Raw genomic sequence first — 11,131 nt, forward strand, 5'->3', positions numbered from 1 at the left:
TCACATTGCTATTTTAAGCATGCTCGGCAGGGTGTGATTAACTTATTGGAGGAAATAAAATTCTGAAACAAAACGTCACTATCCAAACAGATGAGTGTAGTCTTTATTTCAGTTGGATGAGCTACAAAAACAAAGTGAAATGCAAATGCTCATGAAGGTTTAAAAAACCAACAACACATGAGAATAAATAACTTAGTTTATTACACAACATTATTGACTTGAAAATGTACACATTAGTACTCAAGTAATCAGTTTTCAAATCACCCACAGCAGATTTTAACCCACCCCTACACAAACAGTGCCGGTAAGACAAGAACCTGTAAAATCCCCCAACACACCGACAAGTACACCCACATTCCTCAGTATGCAATGAGCGTGCCAGTGTGTCAGAAGAAAAAGATGCGTACACTTCCTTAACAACAAGGCGGCACACCTTAATCTCAATTGTGGCGCACGCATGAAAAAATGTCACTCTTTGTCAGTCTGTTTATTTTTCACCAGCTGTACAGTGTCCCTGTCCTCAAACATCCCAGCATTAGAAAGAATCCCACAGCTTTCTTCTTCTTCAGTGCGGCACCGAGCTGGTCATGGATACGAGGACGAGAAAGAGGTGATGGGGAGGCAGAGCATAGAGCAGTAGGATGGGTGCAGAGGCTGAACTTGGCCCAGCAGCGGTTGGTAGGTCCTCCAGTCCAAACCGCTTCCCGGCTTACAGCACAGAGACACCTCACACCTGCGGGCGAGACAGAGCAACACTGCATTAGACTCGGAGACGCTGAGGTTGTGATTCACATTCGGAGAAAAAGGAGGCACAAGAAAGAAATTTGCCCCCCATCCCCATCATTTTCTCTCAATGCATTTAACAGATTACATAAAACAGAAAATAACAGCATGTGTGGCATATCTGTATGTAGCTGTGCAATGGTGCTGAGTGCAAAGACATTGGAATAAATTATGGAATAAATCAGGGACAGTGAACTAATTACTATATATACAGCATATACATAAGGACAGCGTATAAATAGTACATAGGCACTGACAACAACAAAAGATAACATATACAGCACACTTTGGTTCAGCTTTGTTCAGTTGATATTTAAATCAAGTATATTAAGTGCTGCTGATTTATTGTGCTTCATAATTGGGGCTGAAACCTTAAAGGTTTTGTTGTTAATGCTACAGTAATGCACAAATACAAAAGTGCAGCAGCTCATCTGGTGTCCTTCTTTCTGAAGAAGAAGAAGCAGGTCTGGAAAATGCTTTTAAAATGAGCCAATTGGTCCTGTTGCTTAAAGTGGGTCTTGGGAATTTTTCGTATTTTGTTAACAGAAAAGAAAGGTCATAAAGAAACTGTAATAAATCCACCAGCTTTGGGCTTTTTATCTAAGGTTTTTGTGGAAGTCTGGATAAAATTACTAAATTTATTTTTTGTTATCAATTTATGCTCCAAGACATTATTAGAAGTTAAAGTATTTTGAAGTTTGGTGAGAGTGTTTTCTTTGTGTAGGGGTCCCAAGAAAGAGGGCAAATGAAAGACTGAGCTGATATGTTTTTCAAGTTATAAATATGAAAGATCAGCAGCTCAACATCTGTCCACATCTTTTGCTTGTAACAGTGTAATTTTAACACGTTGCTTTGATCCTTTCATGTAAGTCACGCATCAGAGTATATTTATTTTCCAAGGCTTTAAAATGCAGGAGGAATTCTTTCTGCCACCAAAGTCAGAGGTGATGCTTCGTTTTATACCTGGTGACACTTTGAATAAACTTCTTTTCATCCTGATCCAAACACACAGCAAACGTCGTCCCGGGATCGCTCCCATTCACCTGCATCTTGTCCACCTTCACTTCTGAGACTGAGATCTGCTGCCGGAGGGAGAAGAAGTGTGAGGAAGGGAAGGGGGGTTGTTTCAAAGGGAGAGTGAGCACGTCATCACATTTAATATCACCCTCACCTGTTTGTAGCCCTTTTTGGACTTGGAGCACTGCCTCTTCAGGACTTCAGTCATTGTGAGCTGCAGGCTCTCTGCTGAATCTGCACAGGCAATATTTGAATAGCTTAACTTACAACAAAGCATAGGCAAGACAAAGAAAAAAACAAAAGAAGAAGTGGGAATCACACGCACCGAGCTGCTGAGGTGTCCTCCACTGTTTGTGAAGATTAATCGATGTGCACATGATTTCTTTATTGATCCACTGGCTCCTCCCACTGATTGCCACCTGTTGCCGAGTCACAGATTAAGGAAATACGTCAGGCTGTGAATTTAAACATCATCTTATTGCTTGTGTTGCAGGAAACAAGTGTGTGGGAACAATACCTTGTTGTATGCAAGGCTTAGTGTTAGAGGGACAGCCTCTCGTTCCTCATCAATGCCAAACCTTTTGCTGGCAGCACCTTCAGAAAGAACACAAGGGAAAATTAGACGCACATGTGCAAAAGTGTGTGTTTGCCTGAATGGTGTCGCTGCTGTCTGATTACAGACATCACAGACTGATTTCAGAGTGTGACTCACCCATGGCCTTCACAGCTCTGGTTCCAGCCGTGTGTCCAAGCTCCAGAGACTGAATAAATACTTCCCTTCTCCTCTCTCCTCCAACCAGGGTGAGCTGTGCAGAGGAAGGAAGTATTCATGGTTATTGTGTCCTGTGCATGCCTGTGTATGTGTCTGTCTGCGTGTGTGTGTGTGTGTGTGTGTGTGTGCGCATGAATCTGCTCTGACCTCAACCTGGTAAAGCTGCACCAGAACAGGCTGGTCTGCATGTCTGCAGTAATAAAGCACCAAATCAGCCAGCAGGGGCAGCTGCTCCGTACCGCTGTTGCTGTGCGATACGCTGTCATCCTTAGAGGCCGCCTGAGTCATTTAAAAAAACAAAACAAACTATGTTGTTATGTTGGCAGCATGTGCATAAATTAAGTATGCTCATTAAAATAGTTTTGCCCAACTCGCCCCTGGTATAAGGAGAACTGAAAAGGTCGCTATTTTTAGGATGAACTTCTGAAACACTGAAAAGTCCCCACAAAACTGATTCAGCTCATGAGGTGTTTTCAGATCTCCAAAAAGTCCTCCACACATGGAAAAACTGAGAGATTTACTATGATCATCACTATGATCTCCAGCCATTTCATTGCTCCTTTCATATAGCAAGTGCCTCACAAGACCTCAAAGGATGTGTCCAAAATGAGGCCTAGCTTACTTTTAGTGCTAGTTTGCTGTAAGAAAAATTAAAACAAGGACACTGGATTCTTTATTCCCTGTAATTCAACTTCATCACTTAAGGATAGTGATTGGAAAAACATCAGCGACTTTTATAGACTTCTACTGTGTGGCGTATGAAACACTGAGAGGTGATGGTGACTGAGTAAAATATACCTGAGAGAGCACGTCAGAGGACAAGCTGAGCAGACTGAGGACATTTCGCTCATACCAGGGATCCATTATACCCAGCATGTGAGCTATATCTGTCGTCCAGTCGTCCACTGCAAGGCCATTTGAGTCCTGTATGAAAAGTAAGGTTGTCTGTTCAATTATATTAATGACATTTTATTATCCAAACTGTTTGCACAGCCATAAAAACATGGCTGTTATTTTACAGTACTCAGTGCTTAATGCTACCCGGTGTGTTGTGCAGCCGACAAATCTGCAGCAACTGTTTGATGCTATCAAGTCAATATGGACCAAAAATCTCTAAAAGTAGTAGCTGTAAACCCAGTACTAGCAAGGTGCACCTAATAAACTGGCCATTGAGTGTATATATCAGTTTTAAGTTTATAACGAGAAAACTTCAGAAATGGCAGGTTGTTGAAAAAATGTCTACAAAATCAGATTAATGCGAACTCAGCAGCCAGTGCTTTGGGTAATGTTCAGAAATAGTGTCAACCACTCATAAAGGAACAGTCTGATGAAATTGTTCTAATTACCAGCAGGGGGCGACTCCTCTCTTCCAGACTTTTAAGAAATCTATGAGAAAGTGACTTCTCGCCTCCCTTCATTAATGATGTCAAAATATCATTTGTTGAAGTTTTATTTAACGCAACGCAGTATCAATTTTGACATGAATCTATTTAGAGAGAAGCTGATTGTATGATGATTTGAAGTGTTGCTATGAAGTTCTTATCAAGTTGGTTTTGTAAAGTTGAACAAACAGCAAGCAGGCAAAACGCTCAGATAAAGGTATCGAAACAAAACTAAAATAAATTTGCTGGCTACATCCATCTTTAATGTACAGTCTATATATTTGACGTCTAAGTCCTGGAGAGAAAGCGAATTTATTATGAACAATGAAAAGACGTTTTTTTTGGAGCCAGGCACATAAAGTACTCATTCATAGCTGATCAATGAAATTAAAAGTTGTTTTAAGGATTATTCTTTAAAAGTGGTCCCATCCTATCTATGAACATATGGAGATAAAAGACGGGATAAACTGAGATGCAGAGGTGGCAGATGTTCTCACCACAGAGGTAGTGGTTTTGGTTAAACCTACTATCCGCTCCTCAGTTGGTGTGTGCCCTCCTCCCGGACTTCCACTTTGTCTTTTGGTGGGAACAAAGTAAAACTGCAGCTTGCACACCTTGGTGAGCTGGGGACATTTGCTCTCTTTCTGATGCAGGTCGCTGTAGGCTCTGGCCAGCCTTCCAGCCTCTCTGTCACCTCCAAACACCACCACCTTGACGAGGGTAGGTGCTTCTACCAGATCCTCCTCGTTGCAACTCAGGATCGGTCTCCTGCGGACGCACAAATGCTTTTGAGGGGAAAGAGGATCCAAGGGAGCAGGGGACTCATGAAGGGGATGAACTTTGGAGGGTTTGAGGTGTGACTGAGTTCTTTCAAAGTCTTTGTGGTAGGCCATGCTCTGGACACGGCGGCAAACCCTAGGACTGCGAGAGGGCTTGAAAAGCAAAGAGAAGCCTAGGAGGGATCTAGACTTCTTCTTTGGTTTCTTTCTAGGTTTGGGCTGTCTGTCTGGTCTTTCCTCTATGTCCTCCTGTGTTGTCTCCTCGCCCGATTCCACACCCGATGAGCCAGACGGCACAGACCAGCTGGAAGACAGAGAATAGCCAGAGTCCCTGGAGGACGAGGACGCGGTGGAGATGCGATGACTTTGAAACTCAGGATGATCTTTGTTTCCTTCCGGTTCGTCTTCCTCATCAAAGCTGGTGTCGTTATTGTCATCATCGTCAAGTCCGGTTTTAAGGAAACAGTCTGATGAATCCATGTCATTCTGAGCTCCAAGAATGTGTTTCAGAACATCTGCAGTGATGCAAAGAGCAGGATTAGCGTTAGCAGATTATCCTGTAGCTCAGTTAAAGGAAGCTTTAGTCATAAATCTGTTTAAACTGAGCTTGTTACCAAAGTTATCATTTTCCCAGTGGCATTTGTGGCATTTGGGGAAGGGCAGCGTGAAAATGTCAACAGCTCCTGATGAGAAGAGGAAATACTGAGATTAAAGTGAACAGCGCCATTTTCATATATAGTGCTTTCATGTTATTTCATGTTATTCCCTGACCTACCCATGTCTGTGCCTTCATCGGCATGAGCAGGTATAGCAAGGCTTTCTTTGAGACTCTCCATTCTTTGGAGTATTCCCTCTCTTGCTGATCCAAGATCTGCTGCAGAGGCTGCCATCTCCATGCTTTCTGTCAGTGACTGCAGAATCTGGTCCAGCTCCTCAGGCTGCTTACTCTGAAAGAAACATTAAACATTAAGAAAAAAAACAAACAAAGAAAAAACTTTAAGGGGAAAAAATTGTGAAAAACCTTTAGATATTTACAGCTTGCAACTAGGGATGTAGTTCTCCTGTAATACAGTAAAATTACATATAATATATAATAATATTTACCTACAAATAAAGGTGCGGTATGCTAGAATAAGGGGGAGGCAAGTCAGATTTTCACAGGAAGCAAAGAAATAATTATACCGTAGGCAAATTTAAGTAAGTGATTTTAAGTAATATGCAATTGAAAAGTATAGTCACATTAGAAAGTGTTACCAAAACAGTCAGTGAGGAGTCACCTGCAGGGCTTTGTGGAGCTCCTGTAGGTCATGTTTGGTGCCCAGAGCTGCCTGAAAGCTGTGCAGGATCAGAGTGATGGTGACGTCTCTGCTGCAATGCTGGGAGGCACTCAGCTGCTCGGAGACAGACCGCACCTCTGTAGGAACATCATCATCTGGACTCACCAGCAGTACCGTGCTGCATACATTAACGCCCACAAACACACACGCAAATGTTTAGTGCGCACAGAAATATCAGCAATGTTTAACTCATTTAACAGATCTTTTTTTTAATATTTTCACTCACATTCTGTAATCATTACATTTTTCGTGGACTTACATGGTTTTAGAGCCGTGAATCTCATGGGAAATACCCTGCTCCGTCCTTACCAGTCTTTGAAATGAAATACCTACAGCAAACAAATAGGAGAAAGGTCAAATACATGGATCTACAAGTATGAATGCATGAGGTGGTTTTGTCAGGGAGACACTGCCTCCATGTGGTCACATGGTAATTAACCAAACCAGTGTTTTCTATATTTTCATGTGTCAACACCAAATGAACTCTATTAGACCTTCAGTGTTGTTATATTCTCTCTTATAACTTAACTGGTAAAGTAACAATGCCTTTTTGGTTGTTAGTAGCTTACTTTAATAACCATTTTGAGGAAAGGCACATCAATGCGCACATACACCACACTTGGTGTTCTCTACTTTACACAGAAAGTAGTACCACAAAACTATAAACTGATTTTACTAAATACATAACAAGTGTCAACAGCAGTCAGTCACTAAGTGGATTCATATTAGGTGGCACTTAATTCTACTGGTGGAAGTTTCCACATTTACCAGCAGAATTAACCACCATTTGGGATTGTTTGGTCAAGTCTGATTACCTGATTAACCAAGTCTGATTAACATTAAACTGATAAGTAGCTTTGAGTTAACTCTAAACTATCTGTTAGCTGCTTTGTTTTGAACTCAGTTTGCTTCCTCCTTCTCTGATTAAAGGATACAACCTTCTTCTTTTTGTTTCTATTAAACTGGCTTTGCTGCCAATGACGCTCACTATTATTGTATAAACACTTAGCTAGTAGTAACTACTGGTGGTATCTATTGTTATGTCTTTCATATTTTACTGCTGTGCATATTAGTTTCATTGCAACCTGGTGCTCGGAGCTCCTGCTGGATGACATTAAGCAGACGTTTAGCAGCAGAACTGCAGGGCTCGGGCCAGGACAGGAAACCATGGAACAACAGGTTGGCGTCCTGCAGCACGCCACTGTTTGCTGGCAAGTAAGGAGCCTGCAAGAGTGAGTAAGTGTTAATGTAAGTTCCACAAATGTTTTTACTGTGCAGCTGATAATGGGAGGATTCCTTCTCATTTCTGTCCTGATCAGTAAATAATAACTCACTCTCAGGAGGGTGGAAGAGAACAAGAGCGAGAGCGGCACAACCAGCTCATACTGACACTGCTCCAGCACCTGTAGAGGAAGAAAAAACTTGAATTGAAACCACTGCCTTTCCTCCTATAGCAATAAACAGCGCAGAAATTGATGTTGGTGTTTCGGCTTTTCACCTCCTTTGTTTTCCTCAGTATTTGCTGTAGAAGGATGAGGAAGTTGTGGGGATCTCTCTTCACAAGTTCCTCCAAAGACCAGCGATTGATGCACAGTCCGGCTAGTCAGGGCAGAGAGAAATTTTAAAAAACCTGAACTGAGCTGCGTATTTCTCCTTTTAGGTTTCAGTCTGATGGCAACCAGTAAACAGACTGTTCAGGTACTCGGCTTATAGTTAGAAAGATGCTTGAAAACGATGACGCCACTTTCACTTTTGCTGCCTGTTTTTCAATGAAGGGTTTTTAGTTAGAAATTTTAAAAAAGGATCTTGCATAACCGGATACTTGCTCATTCTGTGTGTCACCACTTTCAATTCCCATTTTTCTCTTACAGCTCCCAGTTCATTGAGGGTATAAGTCTTATTACATTATTATTATTTGGAAATAATAAATATTTAATATTTTAAATAATATTTTAAATAATATTATTTTAAATAGTTTTACAGTTTTTCCACCAGTAGTCTTAACATGTCTTCCCCCGCCCCCTCATAGTGGTTTGTTGGGCTGATGATATCATTTTCTGGGGTGTTACCATTAAAAGCAGCTTTGCTTTTGAATCCTACCTTTCCAGAGCTGTGTGTCAGGAGTGTCGACACCCAGGTGACTGAGGCAGCGCTCGAGGACATGCTGGATTCGATCCTCGGTGCACGAGCTCTGATCCAGCGTCTGCATCGTCTTCTACTGAGGCAGACAAATAGAAAAAAGCTAAATTACTCCCTTTGATGCTTTGGTCTCTTTTGGTCTCTGGTCTCTTCAGTCACTCAGACTTCCCACTGATGGTGCTGGCCACACTTTACAATCATTGTTTATCCCTTTCCAGACCAACACTTGCTCTCACAAGCAAACAGCAAGTGTCCAACCAGTGTCCACAGCAGGGTAAAAAAACACAGCAGACTGGCACTTCCTAGTAATGCCAGTGAGTCACAGACTGGGGGAGTGGACCGGAGATGAGCTGGTGGAAAACAGCTCAACAACTTCTACTTTTTCATTCTTAAAATCAGCTGGTGACACCACATTCATGTGACTCACAAGCAAGTTGGAAATGACTTACAAACGGACAACTTCCTATTTGAGCCTCTTTAGTCCTAAATCAAGCAAATGTGTGACTTTGAAGTAAACATGGTCGCACAAGAAAAAAGAATTGCTGGAATTCACTTACATGCACCTGTGGTTTGGGCGTTCACACTTTTAGCTGCAATAAAAAGCGCACAGTGAAGTAGGTAGCAGCATGAGCAGATTCCCCTGAGACATGGTTTGCTGCAGTATTTACTTAACTCAGATCACACCCTATGACATGGATGAGAAGGAATATTTCCCCTGGTACTTTTTCTAAGGAAGCTGTAACTGGAAAAATGGGCTAATCTCAACCAATCAAAACGGGAAAAGGCCTCTCTGAGGCACACAGTGTAAATTAAAGGGAACATCTTGTGTCATTTATATATATATTGTCGATGCTCATATTAAGCATGCCTAATGAAATAACGTGAGCAAAACGTTTCAAGGCTTCAGACTGCTCCAAACATGTGTTTTCCAGCACTTATTTCTTGTCTCAGCTTCATATGATGTCACTGAGATAGGATGTCGCTTATACGGTTATCTCAGGCGCAACAGCCCCACCCACCTGCTGTCCAAACTTGTTTACCAGAGGCAGTCAATGAGAAGACAATTAGCTTAAAGGAAGGGGAAGAAGATTAACAACAGCTTGTTTTAGACAGCAGGCCCAGTGTAAAATATGTAGGCATTATTTTGAATAGCAAATTATCCAAAGAGTTCAGCAACAACCAAAAATATGTAGCTTGAAATGTGGATAAAGAGTCCAGTTGAAATTTTAAAAGAAAAATGGAACTACTCTCTTTAGACATGGGTAGACATGCAGAGCGTTCACAGTATTGCAACATAGTGGTGACGCCGAACTTTTATTTTTTTAAGGGGCTTGCTTCCATGGTCAGATGAACTCAGCTAACCTTTCACCAACATCACCAGTCTAATGAGATGTTTCAGCCACATATCCCTTACTTTCAGCTGCCTACGGTATTTCTTATAGGTAATGATTTCAAACTTTGTGTAATGTGTTTGTGTACATGAAGACACACACAAACACAGAGACACACATCCTCTACTTGGGAACGGCCGTAACAGAGGATACAGAAAAACAGGAATTAAAGCGGAACATGAAACAAGTCAATGACACAGACAATGACTTTTAGTCACGCTGTGGCTTCGTAGTCGTAGTTCAAGCTTAAAATCTAAAGCTGCAGGGCACGAAATAACTACATCTGCACATAGCACATGACCAACAAGGATATGCTGGAAGTATTTGTTTGCAGCAGCTACCTGGCATATCCCCTAGCAGCGAGCAAGTCCATCAATTGTCCACTGAGGAAGCAGGTGTTAATCCATTGTATGCTTTCAGGTTATATTGTTCAGGCCTGCCATGTAAACATGACGTGCCACAATGCAAAAAAAAACAACAAAACCATTATTTGATGGGAACTTGACACAATAGGATTGCTGCACTTTAAGCCAATCAAATGTATTTTTATGGCGTGACAGCCTGGTTACATCAACATCAGCTTTCAACAAAAGAAGAGGAACAGGAAATCTGCAGAGGTTGAATTAAAGTTTGCCGTTAGGTCTCTTATAAGCTGGGTGATAGATGCTCGTTCTAAAACGAGTTACAGACAGCCTGATATGAGCAGAGATGCACATGCAAGTTGATGCTTAAATGTTTTTAATGCGCATAAAATTAGAGACAACCAGCAAAGCGAGATAAATCTTACCAGTGAGCACTGTAATCTGTGTCCTAGATCATCCCAGATGCACCACAACTGAGAAACGCCAACGAAGGGAAACAATACAGAGACCACATCCTCCTGTGTTGGTGCTTTTCAAAAATAGACCCTCCAACTGCACAGCTAAGAGAGCATGTGCTGCAAAACAGGAACTTGATGAGTCTTTATGCTGAAGTAGTTTACACAAGACATTGTGCTGAAGCAGTAGGAGGAGTCTTTTTTTAAGACAGACCTCATTTGACTAAAGTTGTTCACAACATTGTGCCATAAACGTCTAGACTGTTGTGATCAAATGTGTCAGTCCCCAGAGATAAGGCGATAAAAACTGGGGTTCTTAGTCCTTTACATAGAGAAATCAATCACACAAATTTCATATAAATTTCTGAACACAGACTCCACAGCATGCCAAAGCCTCTTTGGATGGCCTATGTGAGTGTAAGCAGTGCACATACAGCAGTTAGGAAAGCTGTTTTAGGTAGTAAGTGACACCAAGAGATGTTAGCTACTCTTTCTGGTAAGAAAACCCTTTAGTAGGAAACATATTTATGCCATTACTGGTAAATGCCTGTTCACATGGTATAATTCAGTGAGTGTCAGAGGGAACTAGATGTGTGCATCTTCTCTGTGCCCTGAGTGCAGGACTCTAGTTCCCTCTAGTGCATTGTGTGAGTAGAATAAAGGGAAGATAAAGTGAGGTAGGATGTCAGTTAAGTAGATTTTGAATCCTTCTAG

General features: G+C 41.6%; 1 protein-coding gene across 2 annotated transcripts; it reads right to left on the minus strand.

The window, feature by feature from the left end:
* Window positions 1-107: 107 nt before the first annotated feature.
* Window positions 108-10,515, minus strand: LOC147332041 (phosphoinositide 3-kinase regulatory subunit 5-like). 2 transcript variants are annotated; one of them, XM_086290548.1, is made up of 18 exons: window positions 10,388-10,515; window positions 8,171-8,288; window positions 7,569-7,669; window positions 7,405-7,473; window positions 7,156-7,294; window positions 6,330-6,399; window positions 6,011-6,188; window positions 5,509-5,680; window positions 5,348-5,416; window positions 4,452-5,248; window positions 3,371-3,496; window positions 2,720-2,851; window positions 2,513-2,606; window positions 2,318-2,394; window positions 2,126-2,219; window positions 1,955-2,034; window positions 1,747-1,865; window positions 108-733 (listed from the first exon to the last, which is right to left on the minus strand). In XM_086290548.1, the coding sequence occupies exons 2-18, from the start codon at window positions 8,277-8,279 to the stop codon at window positions 586-588; spliced, it is 2,574 nt and encodes an 857-aa protein (XP_086146674.1). In that variant the 5' UTR covers window positions 8,280-8,288; window positions 10,388-10,515; the 3' UTR covers window positions 108-585. The 2 variants fall into 2 exon arrangements, with proteins under 2 accessions (XP_086146674.1, XP_086146675.1); XM_086290549.1 differs by having other exon boundaries at window positions 8,171-8,285; window positions 10,388-10,509.
* Window positions 10,516-11,131: the final 616 nt, after the last annotated feature.

Source organism: Aulonocara sp. 'chitande type north' Nkhata Bay, linkage group LG4 (genome assembly GCF_057382095.1).
Source record: "Aulonocara sp. 'chitande type north' Nkhata Bay isolate Kocher_YH1m ecotype deep benthic linkage group LG4, A_spYH_male_GT1.1, whole genome shotgun sequence".
NCBI classification, from domain to species: Eukaryota; Metazoa; Chordata; class Actinopteri; order Cichliformes; family Cichlidae; genus Aulonocara; species Aulonocara sp. 'chitande type north' Nkhata Bay.

What these genes read in the sequence shown, in the direction of transcription:
- LOC147332041 (XM_086290548.1), bottom strand. Translation starts at nt 8,279, where the DNA reads ATGCAGACGCTGGATCAGAGCTCGTGCACCGAGGATCGAATCCAGCAT. An exon ending in TGCAGCTTTACCAGGTTGAG is followed by an intron (nt 2,607 to 2,719) that starts GTCAGAGCAGAT and finishes TCCTCTGCACAG; the next exon opens with CTCACCCTGGTTGGAGGAGA. An exon ending in GAGGACACCTCAGCAGCTCG is followed by an intron (nt 2,035 to 2,125) that starts GTGCGTGTGATT and finishes TTGCCTGTGCAG; the next exon opens with ATTCAGCAGAGAGCCTGCAG.